This window comes from Geotrypetes seraphini, chromosome 2, assembly GCF_902459505.1.
Source record: "Geotrypetes seraphini chromosome 2, aGeoSer1.1, whole genome shotgun sequence".
Taxonomy (NCBI): domain Eukaryota; kingdom Metazoa; phylum Chordata; class Amphibia; order Gymnophiona; family Dermophiidae; genus Geotrypetes; species Geotrypetes seraphini.
In genome coordinates this window covers 253750934-253778925 of record NC_047085.1, presented here as the reverse complement: position 1 = coordinate 253778925, position 27992 = coordinate 253750934, and the positions used below count along the sequence as shown (strand labels likewise).

General features: G+C 45.6%; 1 protein-coding gene across 5 annotated transcripts in view; it reads left to right on the top strand.

Moving 5' to 3' along the window:
* The window catches only part of ZC3H7B (zinc finger CCCH-type containing 7B), a 204980-nt gene that overhangs the window by 21192 nt on the left and 155796 nt on the right, over window positions 1-27992 (top strand). For all 5 annotated transcript variants that reach the window (XM_033929400.1, XM_033929398.1, XM_033929404.1 and 2 more), the window contains one exon: window positions 18931-18970. In XM_033929400.1, coding sequence (XP_033785291.1) covers window positions 18931-18970 — 40 coding nt within the window. The remainder of the gene's footprint in view (window positions 1-18930; window positions 18971-27992) is intronic.

The following is a 27992-nucleotide window of genomic DNA, read 5'->3' as shown; positions in this document are numbered from 1 at the left end:
GTCCAGCAGGCAGCCAACGACGGAATGAGGCCGGATTGGCCCATCCGTCCCAAAGCTCCGCCTACTGGTGGGGCCTAAGGTGCCTGGGCCAATCAGAATAGGCCCGGGAGCCTTAGGTCCCACCTGGGGGCGGGGCCTGAGGCACATGGGCCCAACCCGACCATGTGCCCAAGGCCCCGCCCCCAGGAGGGACCTAAGGCTCCCGGGCCTATTCTGATTGGCCCAGGCACCTTAGGCCCCACCAGTAGGCGGAGCTTTGGGACGGATGGGCCAATCCGGCCTCATTCCGTCGTTGGCTGCCTGCCGGACAGGCGGGTTTGGCTCCCGTCTGTCCGGCCAACTACAGAAAGGTACGGGGAAGGGGGTGGGGGTGTCGTGGGGGTCAGCCAGGGGGGTCGCGGGTCGGCTGGGGGGGCGGTCGGAGGTTCTTGGGGGGGGCGGTCGTTGGGGGGAGGGGGGTTTGCGTCGAGGGCAGGAGGGCCTGGGATCCCTCCTGCCCGTAATGTAGTGCGGGGTGGGGGTAGGGGGTCGCCGTGGCCAGGAGGATTTGGGCTCCCTCCTGGCCCGAACAACTAGGGGGGGGGGTCGCCAGGGCCAGGAGGACTTGGGCTCCCTCCTGGCCCGATATTGTCGGGGAGTTGGGGAGTCGGCGGGGCAAGAGGGCTTGGGCTCCCTTTTGCCCCGATCGTGTCGGGGAGTCGGGGGGGGCAAGAGGGCTTGAGCTCCCTCTTGCCCAAATCGTGTCGGGGAGTCGGCGGGGCAAGAGGGGAAGCAGCAGGACACCGGTAGGAGCTTCTACATGATGGGGGGGGGTCGGGAGGCTGTGGGGGTGCGAGCGGTCCTTCGGGTGGGGGTGCGAGCGGTCCTGCGGGGGGGGGATGAATCGGACGTCAGGGGGGGGCATCAGGCTTTCAGGGTGGGGACAGGACTTCAAGGGGGAGAGGAGAGTCGGGGCGAGCGAAAGAAGAGTCGGGGTGGCCAGAGGAGAGTCGGGGCGGGCGACTGGAGAGTCGGGCAGCATGCGCGGTATACGGGTGTGCGCGGTATACAAAAATTTCTGTACATAAATTTGCGTTTTCCGCGCGCTATACCCGTGTGCGCGTTATCTACGTGAAAATACGGTATTTTTATGTTTAAATCTGTTTTTATTAACAACAATGAACCATAAACAAACAATGGCAAGATGACAAGCAAAGAATATACAATAAAAGCTACCTGCCAAAGAGGACTGTCCTCTGATGTCCTCCAAGGCCTCAAGAAAGTCCCCCCCACAGAAACCCCCACCCACGCTCCTCCCACCCACATCCCCCAAATCCAACAATACAAGATTTAACCAAGGTCAAACAGGTGGGTTAGGAAACAACAGAAGTCTGTTCAAAACACGACTATGACTCCTTGGAGGCAAAATATTCAAATAAGGAGTCCAAATGTTGACAAAGTCTCTACTTCTTCGGTGAGAGGAGTAAGCTTTCCATCCCATCAGTTCATGTAGTTTATTTCTATAATACCAAAAGGAGGGAGGCTCATCAGCCAACCAAAAATTCAAAATACATTTTTTCCCCAGGATATAACATATTTACTCAAAAACAATTTTTCAGCTGAGGTATACACAGAAAACATGGAAAATTGAGCAAACAGCATATGAAGCACAGAGCGAGGAACAGGAACATGCAGAAGCTTCTGCAGGAAAGAGGCCAAAGCCCCCCCTAAAACCCAGTATACCCTCACAAAGTCAAAGGCCATGAAAGTAAGAATTCACCTCAGTAATGCATGTAGTACAAAGTTGGGTGTCTACACAACCCATATGGTAGGCGTGACTCTGGGGAAACATACGCTCTCAAGAGGCATTCCCTGAGCTCAGCACTATGTACTAGAACAGGAATACGTTTAAGAGCTCTGATCAAAAGGTGCCCTCCTTAAATCTCACTGCCAGGCCTCCAGTATAGCAGAAAAATCCTGAGAGGGACTAAGGTCATTAAGCTGCCTATGAAAAAAAGAGACCGATACTTTTGGACCCTGGATGGCAATATTTTTAATGTTAGAACATTCCACTTGGGAGTGGTCCCAGAGGACAAGAGAAGGACAGATGTTCCTCTTTTCAAAAGCAGAAGTAAGAAGGATGTTGGAAACTGCAAGGCTAGTTAGTTTGACCTCTGTGGTCAGTAAATTAATGGAAATGCTTTTAAAACAAAGAATAGAGTAATTCCGTGTCAAGTGGTCTAGGGTAGAGAATGACACAAGGACAAATTTGTCCCTGTCCCTGCAGGAGCTCATTTTCCCGTCCCATCCCCACAAGTTCTTTTTCTGTCCCTGCCCCTGAGAGCTCCATCCTCATCTGCTCAAGCCTCAAACGCTTTAAAATCATAAGCTCGAGGCTTGTGTGATTAAGGCAGAGCTTACAGGAATGGGATAGGGACAGTGACAAAACTCACAGGGACGGGGAAATTGAGTTCCTGTGGGGACGGGGACAAATTTGTCCCTGTGTCATTCTCTAGTCTAAGGCTCCCCACCTCACTATCACGGATTCTGATTAAATTTTATATGCTGAATCTTACATGACTAAGGTGACCATACGTCCCGTTTCAACGGGACAGTCCCGTTATGGGACCGACCGTCCCGTTGTCCCGACCCACTGCTTCGGGATGCCGAAATGTCCCGTTTTCAGGGACAGCGTCCCGAAGCTGTGCATGGGGACAATGGACCGGTGATCGCTTCCCCTCCCGCACTAAAGCCTGCCTCCCTCCTTCCCTACAGCGCCGAAATGGTCAGGGGGGCCTGCCAGGTCCAGAATCACCCTCCCTATTCTCAGGGTCGGCATTAGGGGATGGCAAGGCAGCTCTCTTAGCTGCCATCAGCCCTGCTTTCGGCTGCGCCGGTAATGCTAAACTGGACTGTAAAAGAAAAGAGACAAGCCGCGGGACTTTCCCACTTGCCTGCATCGCTCGAAGTTCTGCCGCTCTCGATCCCGCCCCTCAAAAACAGGAGGTCACTTCAGAGGGGGGCGGGATTGTGAGCGGCAGAACTTCAAGCGATGCAGGCAAGTGGGAAAGTCTCTCTCTTTGCAAGTGGCATCTCTCTTTGCTTTTACCGTCCAGTTTAGCATTACCGGCGCAGCCGAAGGCAGGGCTGATGGCAGCTAAAAATCGCCTCCAGTCTCGCAGCAGCACTGGAGCACTCTGAGGGACTTCTATACCATTCAGGCCTATTAAGTTGGGGAAAAGAGGGGTGGTACTGGAATGGGATGTGGGAAGATGGTGGGTTGGCTGGCTCAGGAAAGGAGAGAAAGCTGCTAAATCAGATAAGGAAGAAAAAAAGGAACACAGGAAGATGCTGGACATGAAGATTGTAGGGTGAAGGAAAAAAAACCAGACATGACGAGTAGGAAGGCAGGTGGGAGATGCTGGACACGAGGCATGCTGACACAAAAGGAGAGAGAAGGAAAAGGGAGAGGAACAAGAGATGTCAAGTCCATGGGAGGGAGGGAAAGGAAAGGAAAGGAGATACCAGACATGGAGGGGGAGGGAGAGATGCCAGGGCATGGGGGGAGAGAGAGGAAACAAATGCCAGACCAGAGGGAAATGAGGGAGATAGATACCAGGGCATGGGGAGGGGAGGGAAGGAGATAGAGACGTCAGACCACGGGGTGGAGTGGGAAGGAAAGGAGAAGAGAGAGATTCCAGAGCATAGGGAGACAGAAAAATGGAGAGGGGGGAAACTGAAATGAATCATGTACAAAGGAGACAGTTTATGGAAGGAGCATAGAAAGAGGGAAGATACCATATGGAAGAGAGAGAGGGCAGACACTGGATGGAAAGGGCAGAGAGGGCAGAGAATGGAAGGGGTTAGACAGAGGGTGAACAGTAGATGGAAGGGGTAGAGAGAGGGGGGGCAGACACTAAATGGAAGTGTGGAAGAGAGGAGGGACATATGCTGAATGGAAGTGTAGGGGAGAGGAGGGACAGACGCTGAATGGAAGTGTTGGGGAGAGAAGGGACAGATGCTGAATGGAAGTGTGGAGAGAGGTGGGACAAAACTGAATAGAAGTGTGGGGGAGAGGAGGAACAGACACTGAATGGAAGTGTGGGGGAGAGGGGGCAGACTGAATGGAAGTGGGGGAGAGGAGGAGCAGATACTGGAAGGAAGTGGGGAGGAGAAAGAAAAAAGGGCACATGCTGGATTGAGGGAAGAGGATAGAGTTAGATACTGGAAGGAGTGAGGGAAAGAGGTGGCAAGCTATAGGTAGACACAATGAAAGAGGGAAATTGAGGACTGAATAGTAAGAAAGAATTTAGACAGAGGCAGAAAAATTGAGAAGGAAGAACAGGAGGAAGGGAGCGGAGAGAGAGATGCCTGAGCAGGGGGGAAGGGGAGGAGACAGATACCAGACCTGGAGAGATGCCTGAGCAGGGGGGAAGGGGAGGAGACAGATACCAGACCTGGGAGGAGGAAAAGAGGAAGGAGACAGATACCAGATCTGAGAGGAGAAAAGGAGGAGAGAGATAAGCTAAAATCTGCTGGGAGGGAAGGAGGGAGGAAGGAAGGTGAGAAAGAGGCAGAAAAGGGAGGGGGGTTGTAAGCAGATTAGAAAGACTAGAGAGAGAAAGGCCTAGACCACAGGGGAAAGACAGGAAGCAGATGCAGGACAATGGGAAGTTCAGACAGAGGGGGAGAGACCCTGGGGAAGAACAGGGAGATTTAAGATCATAACAGAGGAGGGAGAGAGAGGGAGACCTGGAACAAAGGTACAAATGAGAACTGACACTGGATCTCAGCAGGGTAAGAGGGAAAAGAGAGAGAGACCTGGACCCAAAGGGGATGGGGCTGGATTGTGAAAGAAATGTTGGATGCAAAAGAAAGAAAGATTGGATGCACAGTCAGAAGGAAGTGCAACCAGAGACTCATGAAATCACCAGACAATAAAGGTAGGAAAAATGATTTTATTTTAAATTTAGTGATCAAAATGTGTCCATTTTGAGAATTTATATCTGCTGTCTATATTTTGCACTATATTTGTCTATTTTTCTATAGTTATTGAGGTGACATTGCATATTTTAAAGTCATCTGCCTTGACATCTTTGAAAAAAATCCGAAACTCATAAATGATAATTAACATTTTCTCTGCGTACAGTGTGCTTTGTGTTTTTTTTATTTTATTTTATGTGTACCATTATGAATTAATAAGATATTGTGTGTACATGAAAAATGAATGGAAGAAATTGGGGGCGGGGCTAGGGCAGGATTGGGGGTGGGGCTATGCGGGATTGGGGGCGGGTCTGAATAGATGTCCCATTTTGATGAAAAAAATAAATGGTCACGTTATACATGACCCAAACAAACTCTGGTAAAGTTTAAGATTCGCCAGTGGAATATTTGTGGAGATATAGCTCTTTCTTTGATACTATATACCAGGGGTGCCCACACTTTTTGGGCTTGTGAGCTACTTTTAAAATGACCAAGTCAAAATGATCTACCAACAATAAAATTAAAAAAAACCACAAAGCACACTGTACGCTGAGAAAATGTTAATTATCATTCCTATTCCGGGGTTTTTTCAAAGAAGTCAAGGCAGATGACTTTATGCACTGTCACCTCAGTAACAACCATACAAAAATAGACAAATATATCCCCCCCCCCCCCGTTTTTACTAAACCACAATAGCAGCTTTTAGCGCAGGGAGCTGCACTGAATGCCCAGCGCTGCTCTCAACGCTCATAGGTTCCCTGCGCTAAAAACCGCTATTGCGGTTTAGTAAAAGGGGGCCATAGTGAAAAATATAGACAGAAGATATAAATTCAGACACATTTTGATCACTAAATTTAAAATAAAATAATTTTTCCTACCTTGTTGTCTGGTGTTCATGAGTCTCTGGTTGCACTTTCTTCTTATGACTGTGCATCCAATCTTTCTTCCCTTCTTTCAGCCTGTATGATTCCTCTCCTCCAGACCTCATTCCCTCCCCCAACTTTTTCTTCCTCTCTCCCTTCCCTTTCTTTCTCCCTGCCTCCCTTTTTTTTCTCTCTTCATGCCCCATTTCTTTTTTTCTGTTTCCCTTCTTTCCTTCTGTCTCCCTGCCCTCCCCCAAACCACTGCCGCTAGGCAGGGACAGGGCACAGGGAAGGCAGGCAGACCTAGTGACAGGCAGGCCCCATACCCCTCTCGTACCCTAAACCATCCCCCTACATACCCCCAGTACCTTTTTTAATCATACCCCCTGTACTTTTTAAAATCCCTCCTTCCCTCCCTAGACGGCTAACCTGGTATTTTAAACATCTCCTCACCCTCAGTACCTTTTAAAATCCCTCCCTCCCTCCCTAGATGGCTATCCTGATATTTTAAACATCCCCTCACCCCCGGTACCTTGATGCAATCCTGGCGGTCCTGCGCTGCATCGGCAGCCTTCCCTGCTGGACAGCCGCCCAAGTCTCCATCTGCAGCGGCAGTAATAGGCAGGTGTGAGCCCCGAGCGTGCCTGCCTGGTCTCGTGCTGCCCGAATGGTGTCAGCTCGGCAGGCTCCCCCATCTGTGCCGGAAGTGAAATCCAGACGCGAGCCCCGAGCGCGTCTGCCTGGTCCTGCACCGCCGCTCGAATGGTGCAGTCAACTCCCGCGAGTCTCGCAAGAACCAACAGCACCATTTGGGCAGCGGCACAGACTAGGCAGGCGCGAGCCCCGAGCGCGGATTGGGGGAAAGGAAGGGCAGGAGGACCCGGATCTGGCCGGCTGTGCACCCGGGGTGGACCGCCCCCCTCTTGGTACGCCACCGACCTTCACCCCGCCCTTCCAGCACTCTGATTGGCTGGCGTTCTTCAAGAGGCAGGCCAGTAAGGAGGAGAAAAAAGAGAAGGAAAGAAAGGAACCCGCTCTGCGATCGACTGGGGTCACCTGAGCGAGCGACCTGTCGATCGCGATCGATGTATTGGGCACCCCTGCTATATACCATGGCCATGTATAATATCCCTACACAATTTTGGCAACTTTGAGTCAAAATATTTCCTTGACCTTTGAAGCTAATCAAATGAAACTTGACAATCTTATACAACTTTTTTACGATCTATTCAATGAAACTAATGCAGGTTTTCATTTTTTTGAAACTGACGTACGTAAAAAGCCTCAAAGTAGGCCTAAAAATGGGCCGTTTTAAAAAATTTCTAAGTTTAGCCATCTGTAGCTCCTGTAATAATGAAGCTATTCCTGTAAAAGTTTCTGTTATTTTATGACACGACTTTGTTCTCAAATATATGATTTAATTATAAGCTAATCTCATTACTTTATAATTTCAATTTAAAGTTTGTGTTAAAAGAAAAATGTATAAAATTGGATATTTTTAACCAGCTATTACAAAAAAGAATATTTTGCAAACATTTTCAAACCAACTCTATTAGAGCATGTTTCAGATCCTCTGAAAAAGTTGGTTATGGTTTTCAACACAAACAAATTGCCTGCAAATGAGGGTCAAAGGTCATGGAAGTTTCCATAGTAATGTCACATATTAACATCGAAATATGGTCAGCTCTTCAAGTTATAAACTGTTTTGCATTTTTTATGAGGAAAATCTTTGATTGTCCATTACTAGTTCAAGAAATTTGAACCAGCAACCTCATTGCCATAGAGGTCACGCCTAATAGCTGTGCAATACCAGCCACGGGTGGGTCTCTTAGTACAGGTTCCCAAGCCTGTAATTTTCATTTCTTCACTGAGGTTCCAAATCCTTCAGTAGGTGTCTGTCTGGTTCTCAAGCCAATGATTTGGAAGCTTAACCTAGGTTCCCAAGCCTAAGGTGGGGATCTTCTATTGGTTCCTAAGCCGAAGTTTTAACTGCTTTTATTCATTCATTACATTTTATTGAATCTATGCACCACATTTACAAAATAGTTTCTGGAAACTGATATTATCGACCAGATGATGAAACCAATGGAGCAGAGAGTACTTTTTTTTTTTTTAATCTATCGGATAAAGAGAAAAAAAATTGCAGTATTTCTTCAATCAAGTCAATAGTCTTCACACAAGGTGCATTCTGTGGTTTGACTCGACTCTGACATCCTGAGCTGCTAGTCCAGCAGGAGAAATTATCTTGTGCTTTTATCACATTTTGCACTCATTCAGTTTTTCATTTTGTATAACCCACTTTATCTCTACTGGCAGCCAGAGGTAGCTTTCAAAGACCTTTGAATAATCGGATATTGACATCAAAAGATCTATTCAATTTCTGTGCTAAAAATATACATGAAATTAAATACATATTTGTTCGCAAAGAAGAAATTGATGAAAGCAAGACATTTCAGGAAGAGAGATGGAAAGAAAGCAGCACAATAGCTGGAACCAGAGAATATCATCAATTTGTGTCACTTGACTCAAATGCCATTTGTGTGAGCAAGGTTCAAATGGTACTACTTACTTTGTGGCCAACACTTTGAGTATTCACACTATAATGCCATGCAATCACAACTGCCCCCTGGTTATTATGTTGCATGCATATATGATAACAAAATTGTAGATTGGCAACATTGCAGAAGTATCACCCACACAGCCCTGCTAGTTAGTTTTACTGGCCTGAAAGACAAAACATTTGCTAGGTGCCAAAACAACATCTTATTTCTGTACTCTCTGTTCCATCGGTTACATCATCTGGTCGACAATATCAGTTTCCAGAAACTATTTTGGCAAAAGTGGTGCATAACACCTTTACTACAGCTTATGCAAACCACTTACAATTGACTCTTCAGTCATTAGTAGCAGGATAGAAGCTTCCAATAAACAATAAAAGCAGTCAGAACTTTGGCTTGGGAACCAATAGAAGATACCTGCTTGGGAACCTAGGTTAAGCTGCCCAATCATTGGCTTGGGAACTAGACAGACACCCATTGAAGGCTTTGGAACCTCGGTGAAGAAACCAAAACTATAGGCTTGGGAACCTGAACTAAGAGACCCACATGTGGCTGGTATTGCACAGCTGTCGGGCGTGACCTCTATGGTGATGAGGTTGCTGGTTCAAATTTCTTGAACTAGTAGCAATGCCACCTTGGACCAACACAATCAAATATTTTCTTTGTAAAAAAAAATGCAAAACAGTTTATAACTTGAAGAGCTGACTTTATGTCGATGTTGATGTATGCCATTACTATGGAAACTTCAATGACTTAAAACCCTTATTTTCAGGCACGGTTTGTTTGTGTTGAAAACCAAAGCCAACCTTTTCAGGGCATCTGAAACATGCTCTTTCTAATAGAGTTAGTTTGAAAATGTTTCCAGAATATTCTTTCTTGTAAAAGCTGGCTAAAAATACTTAATGTTTGGCATTTTTTTAAAAAAACCAAAATTTATATTGAAATTTATAAAGTAACGAGGATAGCTTATAAGTCGAAAATCATATATTTGAGAACCAAATCGTGTCACAAAATAACAGACACAATTTTACAGGGGATAGCTTCATTATTACAGGAGCCACAGAAGACTAAATTTTGAAATATTTTAGCATGGTCCATTTTTTCGGCCCACTTTGAGGCTTTTTACATACGTCAGTTTCAAAAAATGAAAATCCGCATTAGTTCTATTGAATAGATCATAAAAAGTTGTACAAGATTGCCAAGTTTAATTTGTGTAGCTTCAATGGCCAAGGAAATATTTTGACTCAAAGTTGCCAAAATTATGCAGGGATGCTGTACATGGCCGTCGTATGGTATCAAACAAAGAGCTGTATCTTCACAAGTATTCCACTGGTGGATTTTAAACTTTACCAAAGCTGTTTGGGTCATGTAAGATTCAGCATACAAGGTTTCATCAAAATCCGTTATGGTGAGGAGGGGCACTTTTCTAAAATTAGACCTCTTGACATGGAATGACCCCATAGTATGGTTTCTGAAATCCAAAGGATTGCAGGATCCAGGGCAACATAGTTTTAGTAGAGGCAGGACTTGTTGAACAAATCTGATTAATTTCTTTGACTGGGTGGCCAGAGAGTTTGTATTGTACCCTGAACTGTATCAGGAGCCAAATAAATGTTTTAATTGAGCTGATCACATGGTCAAGGCATGCCAGCCCCACAATTAACCTCACAACAACATGTTATTTGTACCATTGATGATTATTAAGTGTTATATTTATTGTTAATTTGTTTGGATATATTGTTACACTTATTGTAAATTTGAAAATGAATAAAGAATTAAAAAAAAACAAAAAACAACATGTTGTATGATCTCTAAAGCTTGAAAATGGGAAGAAGACAGTCCCATATATAAACTATTGTAATAGTCCAGTCTGGTCAAAACAAGAACTTTGTACAACCACATGAAAAACAGAGGATGGGATCATAGGTTTAATCTTGCTTAACGCATACACTTTTCTGTTTGTACATTAAACAATTGCAAGTCTAGTATCACTCCCAAACCAGTAACCCGATCCTTAATTACAATAGTAACATTCCAAAACTGAACTGTGAGGGTTTTTTTAAAGGGAAAGTGGCAGCATCCTTCACACTGCCTTTAAGGCATCAATTTTTCAAGAGGAGTCAAGGAGATAATCACTTTGAAGGTCACAGCAATAAGAGTGGCAAACTCTAAAGGGCTGGTGAGGCCTCCCCTCCCCCCCTATTAGAGTGCAGGAGTCCTTTTATAGGCAGAGTTAAGATCTGTCTTTCTAGAGCAGTGTCTCTCAAACCGTGTGCCACGAGAGATTCCAGAATTTTAATTTATTTTTAAAAATTCCCTTCATAAGTATACACTAAAATATATGAAGGTCAGAGAAGGAATCAGGAATGTATAACACTCCTGCCCAATGATGGCAATGTGCATACAGGGTCTGTTCTCCATTCAAATCAGAGGCCAAATACCAGAAGAGCACAACAGCGACGAACTCATGTTCACTTTTTTTATCTCTAGAGATAATGGGGAAAACTGAAACATGCATAAAAATAAAGAAAATGTAAAAAAGAAAAGTATAGCTAATAGAAAAGTTGAAAACAGATATGTAAGACATATCAGACTCCCTACTTTCCCTAAAATATGGAAACCCTAATATTACCAAACTTAGAATGTTTCCCTTGAACACAGAAGTGTCAGGCTTAGAAACCTAGAAGTGAATGCATGCAAATGTAGAATAAATACAAAGTGTAAACACTAAGGAACACAAATATATATCCTTCCCCTCGCTAAAAGGCATTTCCCACACAGGAAAGCTAGGGACCTCCCTCCACTTCAAAATCACTGAGCTCTGGAACAACCTTACCTCCCCTCTTCGGAACTTGAGCTCTCTCCAAGTTTTCCGCAAACATCTGAAAACCTGGCTTTTCTCAAAAAATGTAAGTCTCCCTTCAACTTAGGAATCAAGGAAACTCTTATATCTTGGCATCCCAAGTCCTCTAAATTTTCTTCACACTTCTACCTTTAACCCTCTGTTGTAGTTCCTTCCTATTTCTCCTACTGTAAACCGCGTCGAGCTCTACGAACGTGGAGATGATGCGGTATACAAACCTAAAGATTAGATTAGATTAGACATGTACGTCACACATGCAAGAGTCTGTCAGTGTTATGAGCGTCTGTGTGCATAAGGATACAACAGCCCAGACAAGCATCATTCTTTGACATGATTGAAAACTAATAGTAAGTAATTTTATTTTTATTTTGAATGCAGTAGTTATCCTAACTTGAGTAACAAAGCAGTCATGGCTTTGTTACTGTTTGGATCTTCTTATCTTTGAAAACTTAGATTTTTAGCTCTGACAGAAATTAAATTGGGGAAAAAAAAAAAGAGAACGACTGCAGATGGTAGATGATGAAATGCGTGTTTTACTTGTCGACTATCGAGCCACGTTTGAGTTAATTTGTATTCAAAATGAAGCACATCCATCACATTTATTAGCAGTTCTATCTACTTTAGTTTCACCGTTGTTACAATTACCCACACATAGCTTAAATAACTTTAAATAACTCTCAAATCCAATTTTTTTTTGGTTTTGCAATTTTATAATGTGCCACAAAAACCATTTGCTCCATTTTGTGTGCTGAAGCTAAAAAAAGGTTTGAGACACATTGTAGGGATGTAATCATGACTCTTCCCCTCCCCCCACACACACATTCCCCCAGCGATCACTGACTCCCCTCCCAACGATGTACATACCTGCCTTTATGATAGCTTCAGATGTTATGGCCAGTCTTAGTAGAGCAGCAAGCAAGTCTCTGGAGTAGCCTGGTAGGTGGTGTAGTCATAAAAAATCCAAAAATTTAAAAAAAGGATGTCCAAATAAATCACAAAGTTACAACACCTTCCAAAAGCACAGGACTATAAATCACCTCCCATCCAAAAAGGAGAAAAGACCTCAGTGTCCAATAGGGGCTCTATAGGTTACCCACATAGACAAGCTAGTTTCAAACAGAATTTGATACTAGCAGACACATCCTCGGTCAAAAACTCCCAAACTGTGAAATTATATTTTATCTTTATTATCTTTATTATCTTATTTTTTCTTATTATTTTCAAAAACCTTTTTTTCTTCTTATTTTCAAAAACAGTCTCTTTCACTTATCAGTATAATTTGTAATATTTTCAATAATTTTCAATAGAAGTCACTTATCTGAATGTTGTTGTTCAAGTGTAGTCCTGGGGTTTAGAAAGCAGGAAAAACTGCTCCGTGGAGAAAAAGCTGAAAGTCATCCAAGCTAAACATACTTCCACATAATCCAACAGGGCTCCCTGTTTCGCTAAAATGCTTCTTCAGGGATTTGAGCGATCATTCAGCCGGCAATCTAGACAGGCTGCTTCGCGGCCTTCTCGCGGGCGTTTTGTGTGCTGCGTTGCTGATGACATCATCAGTGATGCAGCAGGGGAATGCCCGGGTGGGAGAAAACCGCAAAGCAGCCTATCTAGATTGCTGCTGACGTTGCTGTTTATTACAAGGTATTTCAGTCTCGCGGTTGGCAGGGGAGAGATGGAAAGGTCAGCGGGGGGGGGGAATGGGAGGGAGGAAAGAAGCTGCAAGGGTTCTGCTGTACAAGGGGATGGGTGAGAGGGGAGGAAAGATGCTGCTCATGAGGGGGAGAGAAAGGAAATAGGCAGAATTGGGGTGGAGAAGAGGAAGGGAGAGATGATCATTGTACATGAAAAGAAAAATAAGACCTACCCCGAAAATAAGGCCTAGTGCCTCTTTTGGGCCCAAAATTAATATAAGACAATGTCTTTTTTTTCGGGGAAACATGGTATATTGTTGAGTCCAGTAGGTTTGGTGGGTTGTGTACCTTAACCTTTTTATGTGAAGTTCACTGCAGTGCCCCCTAAAGTGCCCCACTGCTCTGATGGGATGTTTTTCCGTCTTCTAAAAATGCTGGCCCCCCTCCTACATCCCAATGGCTTGTACTGTGCGTTTTTCATTTGGATGTGTTTGTTTTTTCAAAAACTGTTTCAAAAAGATAGATGCACTGAGCACAAAAACATCTATTTTCAAAAAAAAAAAAAAAGAAGATAGATGTTTTGCAGTTTTGAAAATGAGCAAGTTTGGTACTGGCGTGTTCCATAAAACGTCTAAACTCTGATTTAGTAATCCATATAACAAATGGCCCTCTTTGTATTACTTATTCATGGTATTATGACTTTGTCTTGACATGTTTTTATTTCTTTAACGAAACCAACAATGAGGCAAAAACTGGTCAAAAGGTTCCATGAGTGATTGCAGAACAGCAAAACCACCAACATACAAAGGAATATGTATACTGAAATAATAATAAGAGTGTGACATTTTTTTATTTGTGTTCAATGTGCACTTGTTTGGGATTGTGCTATTTAATTTCAAAACACACTATAGGTACCCCATGATGGTGTGTAGGTGGGGGCTTTCTAGCCTCTACCTTTTCGCTTGAAGCGTTGGAGTCTTTCTCCCGTCGCTTATCCTGCGCACTGAGGGTACCTTACATTGTCACACTCTTATTATTATTTCAGTATACATATTCCTTTGTATGTTGGTGGTTTTGCTGTTCTGCAATCACTCACGGAACCTTTTGACCAGTTTTTGCCTCATTGTTGGATTCTTTTAAGTTTCGTTGGCAATTCTTTTTTTGGAGTCAGTTGTCTTTTATTTCTTTAACAGCACATTTTGCCCCTGAAGGAGCCCTTGCTGGGTGAAACACGGCCTTGTTAGGCACACTTTTAAATTCATTTACTAGTAGCCTCTTGTTATTTTATCACTGTGTCTGCCCCATTCCTTGTGGCAATTGCATACCACTTGCCAATTTGTTTTCTGGGATCTTTCTAGAGGATAAGGCAACCCTTCTGTAAGTGCCTCAGCATGGTATGCTGCATGGTATGCAAGGACTAGGCCTGAGATAAAAAAATCATTTATCCTTTATCTTAAACCAGATTGCATTGTGGATGATTAAATTGAAATTGAAACTTAACTCTGAAAAAAACAAATTCTTTCTGGCGAGCCCTAATAACAAAATTAAAGATACGTCAATATTATTAAATGATTAGGATTTTCCTATAGACGATTCCATAAAAATTTTAGGAGTGACATTGGACCGGCATCTCAGTTTAGAACATGCGGATTTGCTAGTCAGAAAATGTTTCTTTGATCTTATGGAAATTCCGAACCATTAAAAAATATTTTGATGTAGCACCATTTTGTCTGCTAGTTCAGTCTTCCATCTTAAGTATGCTGGACTATTGCAATATTATTTACTTGGGCACATATAAGAAAACACTGAAAAGACTTCGAGTTATTCAAAATTCAGCAGTTTGGCTGATTTTTTTGGTTTGAAAAAATGGGAACATATTACTTCCTATTATCAAAAATTACATTGGTTACTGATGGAGGCAAGAGTTTTGTTTAAATTTTCCTGTATCTGTTTTAAATCAATATTTGGTATGACTCTTGCGTACCTGGTCTCTCACTTGTTTCTAGACCGTTTTAACAGGCCTACATGCGGAATCCATATGTTTGCTTACTCGGCAGTAAATGCTTGTCGCTTTAAAAGATTTCTGGATGGAACTCTTGCATTTCGGGCCGGTACAATTAATGACTGGTTGAGTAATATTATTATGCGTGCTCCGTCTTATTTTATTTTTAGAAAATTATTAAAAACATAGGGCTTCTTTTACAAAGGCGCACTAGGGGTTTACCGCGTGCTAAACAGCTGGCCGCGCTAGCCGCTACCGCCTCCTCTTGAGCAGGTGGTAGTTTTTAGGCCAATGTGGGGGTTAGCGCGTGATGAAAAGTTACGCGCGTTGACCCCGCTAGCGCAGCTTAATAAAAGGAGCCCTTACTTGTTTGATCGATTTGTAAACTAATGATTCACTGTTTTAATTTTTTATCTTGTATGTATTTCTTTTTTTTTAAATTTCTTTATTCATTTTATAACTTACATCAAGTGTACAGTAAATATCAAATAATTATAGCACAACATCACTTGAAAATCTACAATATCATACAACAAGAAGATTTAACCCCCACCCCCTCCCAAATTCATATACAACTAAAATATTACCACATGAAAATAATATCTTATGTCATTCATAAATATATTATTAGTGGAAAACCAAGAATCCCCCTCCCCACCCCAAATCCACATGAGTATTAAAATTGGGAAAATTGTAAATTATTCATTATAATACTTTAATAATGGTCTCCACACATCCTTAAATTTATTATAGTAACCTTTTTGAACTGCCAACGCTCTTTCCATTTTACAAACTGAATTCCACCAGAAACAATAATTCAGTCTTTTACAATCCTTCCAATTATATGTTATTTGTTGGATGGCAACTCCTGTCAATATCATCAAAAGCTTGTTATTATTAGCAGATATTTGACATTTAGTTCTCATAGACATGCCAAATAAAATTGTGTCACATGACAATGTTACATGATTTTATGTATTTATGTGTTATGTATGTATTTCTGATGATTTGTATTGTATTTTTTTTCACTGATTGTCCAGGACTTCTCATTGTAAACCGCCTCAAACTATTATGGCTTTGGCGGTATACAAGAATAAATTATTATGATTAATATTATTATTTAATGTGAAGCAGTACAGAGTGATGCATTTTGGGTGTAGAAATCCTAAGGAGCTGTATACAGTAGGAGAAGGGAGGCTGATGTACCTGGAGAGGGACCTCAGGTTGATCCTCCTTGGGAGAATGTCAAGGTGAGAAAATAATATAAAGAGGTGATGGCCAAAGCCAGAAGAATGCTAGGCTGCATAGAGAGATGCAACAGGCAGATGGAGGTAGTGGTGGTAATGCCCCTGTACATGTTGTTGGTTATGCCTCATTTGGAGTACCATTTTTCAGCTTTAGAGGCCTTATTTTGGTAAGAAAGAAAAAAGATTTGGAATGGTTCAGTGGAAGGCAACAAAAATGGTACGGGGTCTGTGCCAGAAGACACATGGGAAGAGACTTAAAGACAGGAAATATGTGTACCCTGTGTAGAGGAAAGGAAGGATGGCGATACGATACAGATGTTTTAATATTTTTCAAGATATTTATTTAAAAAACCAAGTCTCTCTTTCATAGACAAGTAAGCTGAAGAACCAAAGGACATTAAATGAAGATGCAAGAAGATAAACTTAAGAGCAACACCAGGAAGTACTTTTTCGCTGAAAGGATGTTAGATGCCTTGAATATCCTCTTAGTGGGTACTAAAACAGTGATTGAATTAAAAAAGATGTGGGATAATCGCAGAGGATAGCATCAAAGCAAAACTTTAAATAACTTTCAAACTTTAAAAAAAAATGCATAGAAGTGTATAACCTGCATGAAGCAGCAAGTAGAACCCCAAACAAAGGCCTTTAGAGCAGTGTTCTTCAACCTTTTGATACCTATGGACCGGCAGAAATAAAATTATTATTTTGTGGGACCGGCAGTTGAAGAACACTGGGCTAAGCTGCCACACACGCGCGCGCACACATGCACACACCAGCGCAAGCACACACGCGCACACACACACCACCAACACACACACACACACACACCCCAACACACACAACACACCCACCAACACACACCCGCGCCTCATCTGGAAACCTTCCCTCTGACATTGCAACATCAGAGAGAAAGCTTCCAGTTCAGGTGCAGGATGCGCATAGGAGCCTCTGCCCACGGCTTTGTACACCGCATCACTGAGGAACAGGGAGCCGGCCCAAAGACAACGCCACATTGTTCGCACCATGGATCGGTGGCTGAAGAGCACTGTCTGGGGCTCAATGCACGTGCCGGCCCTGTGAACCGGCAGGAAATTTCTGCAGACTGGCACCGGTCCGCAGACCGGCGGTTGAAGAACACTGCTTTAGAGGGCTGTAACCCTCATGGAGCGGCAAGTACAACTCTAACCACCTTACTGGTCAAACTAGATGGATCATACCAGTATTTATCTACCATCATTTACTAGTTAAACGTAAGAGTCCTGAGAGCTGTCATGATTTAGGGTAGAGCTTTGGGTGCCTCCCATTTGTCTAGACTGTTCTAGTACGAATAGTAAGAGGGGAAGTCCATAACACACCCATGAAAGCAATAGTTGTCGGAAACTCTGACAAATTCAGAAAGGTAACAGTGAAGGTTGCTGGCTTGGTTAGCTGTTCCCTTGGTATATGACATTATCTCATTCCTGGGTTAGTGACTATGAAGTTTTTTACTGACTACATCTAGTTTAGCTTTGGTGGTGAATTGGAGACCCAAAATATAATTGCCTTTAGTTGTCTTGCTTTTGACATAGAATACTGAGGAGCTGAAAATAACACCAGCTCCCATAAGGAGAGTGGTCAGAGCAAAGCTTATTTTTTTTTTTTTTTTTTTTGCTCCTGTCTCCATCTGAACAATTCCTTGCTGAGAGACCTAACTCACTTGTTTGGACTGGTCTGGCAGTACTCAAAGGAAAAATGGAACACGTTTAAATTTTACTTTTAAAAAAATTTTTCATCCCCTAATTCTGTGTGTGTGATTGTAGGTCAGAAATGATCTCTCGCACTGGTGGATGTAATATACTCTGCTTATGTTGGAATTATAATTAATTTTTTTTTTCTTTCTTTCTTTCCCCTTTCTCTGTGGGTTCTTTCTTGCAGGGCAGGTGTTGGGGAATGTACCCACAAATCACTGACCTTTTAGAGGTGGCTGCATGTCCTCTTTAGGTGAAACAATTTTTTATTGAACAAACCAGAAAAAAACAACAAGTACAACAACTGGAGATACAGCAGTTCAAGAAATTATACAGCAAGGTGCCTCCGATCCCCAAATCCCCACGCATCCCCCATCCCTAACCTCACAACAAAAATGAAAACAGGCAAATATAGAAGAAGCAGCCAATAGAGGCCAATAAGAAAGAATACAGAAAAACTTGGTGCATACTCATTAAAGAGCAAACCAGCAGCACAGGAACCAAAAAACAGCAAGTATCCCAACCCACTGAATTGAGGAGGTCAAACCTCCTCAAAGTGAAATCATACCCTTCAGGGCCCTGGTCTCTGAGGAGACCCAAAAGACAATGCGTATGACCTCCCCCCCCCCCCCAAAGACCCCACTCCCCAAAGCAAAGACACCGAATAAACGCAAACCAAAATAAACAGACAGAAAAGCAACAAAGAGGAAAAAAAAAAAAATTTGGCCAAGCACAGAAAAGGCCACCCCAGGCCCGCCAACCCCACCTCACTCAAGGCAGGCTAAACCGGCAAAGTATTAAGAATCATACTACGGGTTCTGTGCGACAAAGAATATAAGTAAATCCCCCAGACCCGTAAGAAAAACTTAGATTGGCGCAAGGAATGACGCACCCGACCCCTCTCAAGCAATGCATGTCCTCTTTTAACTATGGGACTAAGATGTTGGTCAGCGATTCGGGGAACATGGGTCATCTGTATACAGCTTTGCTATGTTATGCTCTGAATCTTGTGAACTGAAGCACTTACTTGTTGATGATTTCTCTGTTTCATAGTTGATATTCATCTTCATTTCACAGATCTACGATACCTTTTCCTGGGACTCATGAGGACTATGAGGTATAGTTTAAATGACAGATTTCTATGTTTCAGGTTGCTAGATTGGGTAACAAAACTATAAACGGAAACTCATTGGTTATAGTATTAGTGAGACTGATTTACTGAAGAAGGAAAGGGATTTTGGATTAAGCTCATGATTTTTCAGTAGTTAAGGCATGTTACATTCAGGTTCTGTAGCTATTTCCTGGTCACTGAAGGGCTTATGATCTAATTTTGTATTTGAGGCAGGTTCAGTGAGTTGCCCAAGATTACAAGGAGCAGCAGTGGGATTTGAAGCCCAGCTTCCCAGGTTTTCAGTTCACAGATCTAACCATTAGGCCAGGGGTTCTTCGCTCAGTCCTCAGGACACATTTAACCAGCCAGGTGTTCAGGATAGTCACAATGAATATGCATGAGATAAAGTTGCGTGCACTATCTATTCATTGTGGCTATCCTGAACACCTGGCTGGCTAATTTTATCCGGAAGATGGGTTGAGAACTGTGCATTAGCCACCTACTCCAGTTGCAAAGTCACATGGCTCATATCAAGAAACTGGCTCCTGGGCATAGGCGCCAGCTCTGTGGGTGCTAGAGCAGTGTTTATCCCAGGACAAGCAGGCAGCATATTCTTAACACATGGGTGACGTCACCGACGGAGCCCTCGGTACGGACCTTTTTAACTAGAAGTTTCTAGTTGGCCGCACCGCGCGTGCGCGAGTGCCTTCCCGCCCAACGGAGGAGTGCGTGGTCCCCAGTTTCTTCGTTTCCGCGGAGCGAAGAAGACGCGTGTGTTTTTTCAACAGCCGTTGAAACCACTTTTTTGCCTTCCCGCTCGCGCTTTTTTCCTTATTTTTTCTCTCTTTACCTTCGGGTTTATTTTTCTTTGATTTGCAAAAAAAAAAAAAATAAAACTTTGCTTTTTCGCCTTTTTTCTTTCGTTTTTGCCCCGGCGGGGCCTGTTGCCACTATACAGGCCTCGGGCTTCGATTTTGCGGAGGCTATCTTCCCCTTCATGCCCCCGCAGGTCGGTTTTAAGAAGTGCCAGCGGTGTGCACGCCCGATCTCCATAACTGACCCACACAATTGGTGTTTGCAGTGTCTGGGTCCGGAGCATCGGGCGGACTCCTGCACCCGCTGTGCCACTCTTCAAAAGAGAACCCTTAAAAACCGAAGAATTCAACAAACTCTTCTCTTCGGCACCGAGTCGGCGATGGACTCCTCACCTTCAACGGCGGTACCTCAAAAATCGGCACCGTCAATCTCGACACCGACCGACCCCACATCGGCGTCGCTGGCGCCAGGTAAGCCGGCTAAGAAGCCTTCCTCTTCCCTTGAGCGCCCTCCAGCTACGGTGGCGACACCGTCCCTACCGGCATCGCACCGGTCCCGCAAACGCTCCGCCCCGATCTCGGTGAGTGCCTCGTCATCGGCCTCCTCATCGCCGGGGCGTGGAGCGGCATCCAAGGAACCGAAGAAAAAGAAAGCGGTTCCGATGCCACCCCTAGATGACCGTATCGCGGCCATCTTAAAGGCTCAACTCCAGGAGCAGTTGAAGAAACAACTTGAACAACTGTTGCCCACTGTCCTGGCACCGCTCCTTCCGGTACCAGACCGGCCCGAGCCCCGTACCGAGCCCCCGGTGTCCACCCCTTCGGTACCGGTGAACACCTCCATGCCGATCCTTTCGGCCCAACAACTTCATGGCGATCCGGTGGTTCATTCTCAGGCCACATTGGATCCTCCTCGGCACCAGGCGGTACGGCATTCTTCTCGGGACCGAGATCGACGCCGGTCATCCTCCCCTGGTACCGTTTCGGTGCGCTCTGGAAAGTCTTTGTCCAAGACGCGCCATACCGCGCCCTCCACCCCGGTGTCTCGACATGCACCAGAGGTCCGGGACCCTGACTTATGGGAGGAAACTCCTCTCGGTACCGAAGAGGATCCCTCCTCATCTGATGAGGAACCATCGGCACCCGATGCCACCTCTAAACCAGAGCAGTCCTCATTTTCTAAATTTCTGAGAGAAATGTCTGCTGCCCTGTCCCTTCCCCTAGAATCTGACTCAAAAAAGTCTCAAGCCTTTCTAGAGGCTTTAGACTTTGAGCAACCTCCTAAGGAGTTCCTCAAGCTTCCCGTGCATGACATCCTACGGGAAACGTTCTACAAAAACTTGGAAAATCCCCTCACGGTACCGGGAGCCCCCCGTAAACTGGACAACCTTTACCGTGTCATCCCTATTCCTGGATTCGACAAATCTCAATTGCCCCATGAGTCCCTTCTGGTGGAATCCACTTTAAAAAAGACTCAGGGCTCCAGTGTCTATGCCTCTACCCCTCCTGGCAGAGAAGGTAAGACCATGGACAAGTTTGGCAAGAGGCTTTACCAGAATGCCATGCTTGCCAACAGGGCAAACAACTATTCCTTCCATTTTTCTTTCTATCTGAAACACTTGGTCCAACAACTGTCTGCCCTCCAGAAGTACCTTCCTGAGCGCAAGGTCCCGCTATTTCAACAACACATCTCTGGCCTTCTCCAAATGCGCAAATATATGGTCCGCTCAATATACGACTCCTTCGAGCTCACCTCTCGGGCCTCTGCCATGGCCGTAGCCATGCGTCGCTTAGCCTGGCTCAGAGTCTCCGACCTGGACATCAACCACCAGGATCGTTTGGCCAACGCCCCCTGTCTCGGGGATGAACTCTTTGGAGAGTCACTGGATTCCACCACCCAGAAACTCTCGGCCCATGAGACCAGGTGGGACACCCTGATCAAGCCGAAAAAGAAGGCTCCGCCTGCCCGACCCTATCGGCCTCAATCATCTTACCAGCGGAGGATCTCAGCCAGGCCTCTCAATCCGCCTCCCCAACAATCTCGGCGACCCCGTCAACAGCAGCACCATGCCCAGGCTCGATCTCAGGCCACTCAACCCTCTAAGCCTCCTCAGCCTGCTAAACAATCTCAGCCCTTTTGACTCTTCTCTCCAGGGCATAGCCAGTCATCCACCCTCGCTGCCTCTTCCACAGCCTATCGGGGGTCGTCTCACCATTTTCTCCAGCCGTTGGGAAGTCATCACGTCGGACCAGTGGGTCCTCAACATCATCCGCCACGGCTACTCTCTCAACTTCCAGACTCTTCCACCGGACAACCTTCCCGTAGAGTCTGCTTCACACTCATCTCAAACCCCCCTCCTCCTGAGGGAGGTTCAATCCCTCCTCCTTCTCAATGCCATCGAAGAAGTACCTCCAGATCAAAGGGGTCAGGGATTCTACTCCCGCTACTTCCTGGTTCCCAAAAAGACGGGAGACCTCCGTCCCATTCTCGATCTCAGGGACCTCAACAAGTGTCTGGTCAAGGAAAAGTTCAGAATGCTCTCCCTTGCCACGCTTTACCCTCTTCTTTCTCAACACGACTGGCTATGTTCCCTGGACCTCAAAGAGGCCTACACTCACATCTCCATCAATCAGAATTCTCGCCGCTACCTGCGGTTCCAGGTGCTCCACCACCACTATCAGTACAAAGTGCTACCGTTTGGCCTCGCTTCCTCCCCCAGAGTCTTCACCAAGTGCCTTATAGTGGTGGCGGCCTTCCTCAGGTCTCACAACCTCCAGGTGTTCCCCTACTTGGACGATTGGTTGGTGAAAGCACCTACGTCTCAACTTGTGCTACAAGCTACTCATCACACCATCTCTCTCCTCCACCTCCTGGGGTTCGAGATCAACTACCCCAAGTCGCATCTGCTTCCCACCCAGCGACTTCAATTCATCGGAGCAATTCTGGACACCACACTAATGAGGGCTTTCCTTCCCTCCGATCGTCAGCAGACCCTGCTCCATCTCTGCCGTCAGGTACTCATGTATCCCTCCATTCCTGCCCGACAGATGATGGTCCTCCTGGGTCACATGGCCTCGACGGTGCATGTCCTTCCTCTGGCACGTCTCCACCTTCGTACGCCTCAGTGGACTCTCGCCAACCAATGGTCACAGACTACAGATCTTCTTTCTCATCCCATCTCTGTGACATCATCTCTTCAGCAATCTCTCCAATGGTGGTTGAACTCCTCAAATCTTTCCAGGGGTCTACTTTTTCATCTGCCCCCCCACTCTATGATCATCACCACAGATGCGTCCCCCTACGCGTGGGGAGCTCACCTAGGAGATCTACGCACCCAGGGACTTTGGACCCCACAGGAGCGTCGTCATCACATAAATTTCCTGGAACTCAGAGCCATGTTCTACGCCCTCAAGGCTTTCCAACATCTTCTCTGCCCTCAAGTCCTCCTCCTGTGCACAGACAATCAAGTCGCCATGTACTACATAAACAAGCAAGGCGGCACCGGATCTCGCCCCCTTTGTTTGGAGGCTCTGCGCATCTGGACCTGGGCCACGGACCGCAATCTCTTTCTCAGGGCGGTCTATATCCAGGGCGAACAGAACTCTCTGGCCGACAATCTCAGCCGCATCCTTCAACCTCACGAGTGGACGTTGGACCCTCCGACTCTGCTCTCCATCTTTGCTCGATGGGGCACCCCGCAGGTAGACCTCTTTGCAGCACCTCACAACCATCAGCTGCCCCAATTCTGCTCCAGACTCTTCTCTCCTCACCGTCTGGCTCCGGATGCATTCCTGCTCGACTGGAGGGATCGGTTCCTGTATGCCTTCCCTCCACTTCCTCTGATGTTGCGGACCTTGTCCAAACTCCGCAAGGACAACGCCACCATGATTCTTATCGCACCTCGGTGGCCTCGCCAACACTGGTTCTCACTCCTGCTCCAACTCAGCTCCAGGGAACCCATTCTCCTTCCTGTGTTTCCTACTCTACTTACGCAGCAACATCAGTCTCTACTGCATCCCAATCTGTCTTCGCTCCACCTGACAGCTTGGTTTCTCTCGGGCTGACCTCTCCAGAGAACCTATCTCAGCCGGTCCGCCTCATCTTGGACGCCTCCAGGAAGCCGGCCACCCTCCAATGTTACCATCAGAAATGGACCAGATTCTCCTCGTGGTGTCTCCGGCATCATCAGGAACCCACCTCCTTAGCGGTGGAAACTGTATTGGAATATTTGCTCTCGCTGTCCAATGCTGGCCTCAAAACTACCTCCATCAGAGTCCACCTCAGTGCCATCACTGCATTTCATGAGCCTATTCTCGGAAAACCCCTCACGGCTCATCCTCTGGTTTCCAGATTTATGAGAGGTCTCTTCAATATCAAACCGCCTCTCAAGCCTCCTCCTGTCGTCTGGGACCTCAATGTGGTTCTCTCAGCACTCATGAAACCTCCGTTTGAGCCTCTTGCCACTACTTCGCTCAGGCTTCTTACCTGGAAGGTGCTTTTCCTAATTGCCATCACCTCTGCCAGGAGGGTTAGCGAACTGCATGCACTGGTTGCTGACCCACCATTCACTGTTTTTCACCATGACAAGGTTGTTCTGCGTACCCACCCTAAATTCCTTCCCAAGGTGGTCTCGGCTTTTCACCTCAACCAGTCCATTGTGTTGCCCGTCTTCTTCCCTAAGCCTCACTCGCATCCTGGGGAACAGGCGTTGCACACGCTGGATTGTAAGCGTGCCCTTGCTTACTACCTTGATCGTACCAGAGCTCAACGAACATCCCCTCAGCTATTTTTATCTTTCGATCCCAACCGTTTGGGTCGCCCTGTCTCCAAACGGACACTTTCAAATTGGCTTGCTGCCTGTATTGCATTCTGCTATGCTCGGGCCGGTCTCTCACTGGAAGGAACTGTCACGGCCCACAGAGTCCGAGCTATGGCTGCTTCTGTAGCTTTCCTCCGTTCCACGCCCATCGAGGAAATCTGCAAGGCGGCCACTTGGTCCTCAGTTCACACGTTCACTACTCACTACTGTCTGGATGCGTTCTCCAGACGGGATGGACACTTCGGCCAATCTGTGTTACAAAATTTATTTTCCTAATGGCCAACCATCCCACCTCCCTCTTTGTTAGCTTGGAGGTCACCCATGTGTTAAGAATATGCTGCCTGCTTGTCCTGGGATAAAGCACAGTTACTTACCGTAACAGGTGTTATCCAGGGACAGCAGGCAGATATTCTTACGTCCCACCCACCTCCCCGGGTTGGCTTCTTAGCTGGCTTATCCTAACTGGGGACCACGCACTCCTCCGTCGGGCGGGAAGGCACTCGCGCACGCGCGGTGCGGCCAACTAGAAACTTCTAGTTAAAAAGGTCCGTACCGAGGGCTCCGTCGGTGACGTCACCCATGTGTTAAGAATATCTGCCTGCTGTCCCTGGATAACACCTGTTACGGTAAGTAACTGTGCTTTTTCAACCTTTTTACACCTATGGACCGGCAGAAATAAAAGAATTATTCTGTGGACCGGCATCGGTCCGTGGACCGGTGGTTGAAGAACACTGGGCTAAGTCGTAGGCCAGACCCCGCCCCCATAATAGTACTAATTGCACCTTGCATGTCCCGTGTCTCATCTGGAAGCCTTCCCTCTGACGTTGCAACGTCAGAGAGAAGGCTTCCGGTTCAGGCGCAGGATGCTCGTAAGAGCCACTACCCGTGGCTTTGTGCACTGAATCAGTTAGGAAGAGGGAGCTGGTTCAAAGATAATGCCGCATCGATCGCACCGTGGACCGGCAGTTGAAGAACACTGTTTTGGGCCTGATGCACATGCTGGCCCTGTGGACCGGCTGGAAATTTCTGTGGTCCGGCACTGGTCCATGGACCGGTGGTTGAAAAACACTGTGCTAGAGCACCCCTAATATTTTTTTGCAGCATTACCCAGACGTCTGAGCTGACATCTTCCCAATGTAGATCTACAGAGAAAAGCAGGAAGTAAGGATGTGCCTCCTCAGCTACTGCTTCTGTTTCCCCTTGTAGCCTACTGGTCAGACATTCCTTATCCAGCCAATAAGTTGCAAAGGAGACAGGACCAGTGGGTTAGGAGTCACCATTGGTCAGATAGTCCTTAGCCAGCCAATAGGCTGCAGTGGAAAGCAGAAGGATGATGTCTCCTCATCTACTGTTCCTGTCTCCCCTTGCAGCTATTGATTGGCTAAGTAATGGTCTTATATCAGTGAATAGAGGAGAACAGCAGGGAGGTCAGATACTTCCTACCTTTGGTCTAGCATAGAAAGGGGAGAACTGACGGAGGCACTGGGAAAGGAATGTGGAAGTGATAGAGAAGCAGGGAAAGGAAAGAGTAGCACAGGCACTGATAGGTTGTAAGAGGAAAAGATGCTGTAGACAGTGATGGAGAACAGAGCTGAAATTAATGCAAGCTGGAGGAGGGGGCATGGGCTGTGATACAAAAGTGGGTGAGGGATGAGCTGAAGAAAGTGAAAGATGAGGACAGGGAGAGAAACTGGAGGATTCAAAGACAGGCTGAGAAAAGGTTTCTGAACAGGGAGGATCAGGTTGGAAGGATGACGAAAGGGATGGAAGTGGCAGGAGGGACAAGACTAGGAAGAAAAATATAAGAACAAGCAACAGCAAAATACATTTTTGATTTGAATCAGGAGCACAAAAATCTATCAACTGTGTCCTACAACTAAATGAGCCTGAGTCACGGAGTGGGAGATTGAGCTGATAATTTTGGGGTAGCTGCTGCTGCTATCTGCTTCTTTCTTCCAACTTTGTGGTCACTGGGTATTTCAGTAGAAGAATGGGAAAGGGGGAGGAGGTTGTGGAAATATGGAATATGAACTGAAAATATCCCTTTTAAAACTTACTTTCTCTTGGCAGTCCTGATATATTGAGGAGTCTATGGTCAGGGATTGAACTGAGGGAGAATGGAGAGTAGCACTGTTTCCACTTCTCACAAAAATTCAAAAATATTCCCCCCTTCCCATTACATGCCACAGGAGTTAGAATTGGTGGGGGCACTGGGCTATGTGAGCCTAAAGAAGTACCACAACAGCTGCAGCAGGAATCATAGCAGGAGACCATTGGCAGTATTGGGGATGGGGGAGAAGGGACATGCTGTGTGTTTCCAGGTTTGGCTGCCTGGCTTTCTTCTTGCTTAATTGTTCAATCTTTGCTCCCTTCTTGGTAAAACTCTGCCTTCACCTCCCAGGTCTCAACTCAGCTCAATGAGCTGGTTGCTCGTTCCTTGGCTATTAGAGCAATATCTTGCAGGCAGCCCAGAACACAGTGGCTTAGTACGAGTTTCAAGTTTATTTAAAAAAAAAAAAAATGTTATACCACTTAATCAAATTTCTAAGTGGTGTACAGAAATAAAATATGTCTTAAAAAAGAAACAAAACAAGTTAGAATTAAAATACTAAACAGAACCAGGTTGGCTTAGTAGACACATACAAAAACATATATACTAACTACACACAGTTAGGAAAGAAGGGTAGAACTACAATCTTTGAGAAAAAAAAGCACATTTAGGGGAGAAAACAATAGGTGAGGGTAAAAGCTATAATTTGTTTTAGTCCTTAAAAGGACAGTGCCTGCTCCTATGTCCTGGTCTGCTAAAAACATATTCTCCCACTCAGCATGTAATCTTTGAGGTTTCAAACTATGATCCTTAATGGGCTTCCAAAGCTCAAGGTGAGCATGTGGACTTTGCAGGCAAAAAGGTGGCCGTTGGGCTGGAATCTGTAAGTGCCAGGGTAAGTGCTGCAGTACAAAAAGGGGAGGAGGAACCAGTGCCAGGAATGTGCTTGGAGCCAGGGAGAGCAGAGCAAAGCAATGGTCCAAGCCTGTGGTCAATGGGAAGTTACAAACTGAGGGTGAGCAAGGAAGTTTCACCTGTAGAGGAGAGTGAGAAGTGGGAATCGGAAAAGGGATGGGTGAGCCAAACCTGCATGGAATGGCAACCAGCTAGGGAAAAGTGCATTGGATTTTGCTGGGGAACGGAGGGAAATAGAAGTCTGGGAAAAGGGAAAATGAGAAGCAGAACCAGGTTAAAAGGATTTAGGGAGTAGGGAATGCTAAGAACAATTAAATTTCCTGCCCCAAAATATAAAGCCTCAAATTATGCCTATGCTGGAGGAGAAAAAGTAAAAAGTGCAGAGGGAGGATGGAGGGGGGAGATAAATTAGGGAAAATTAAAACCAA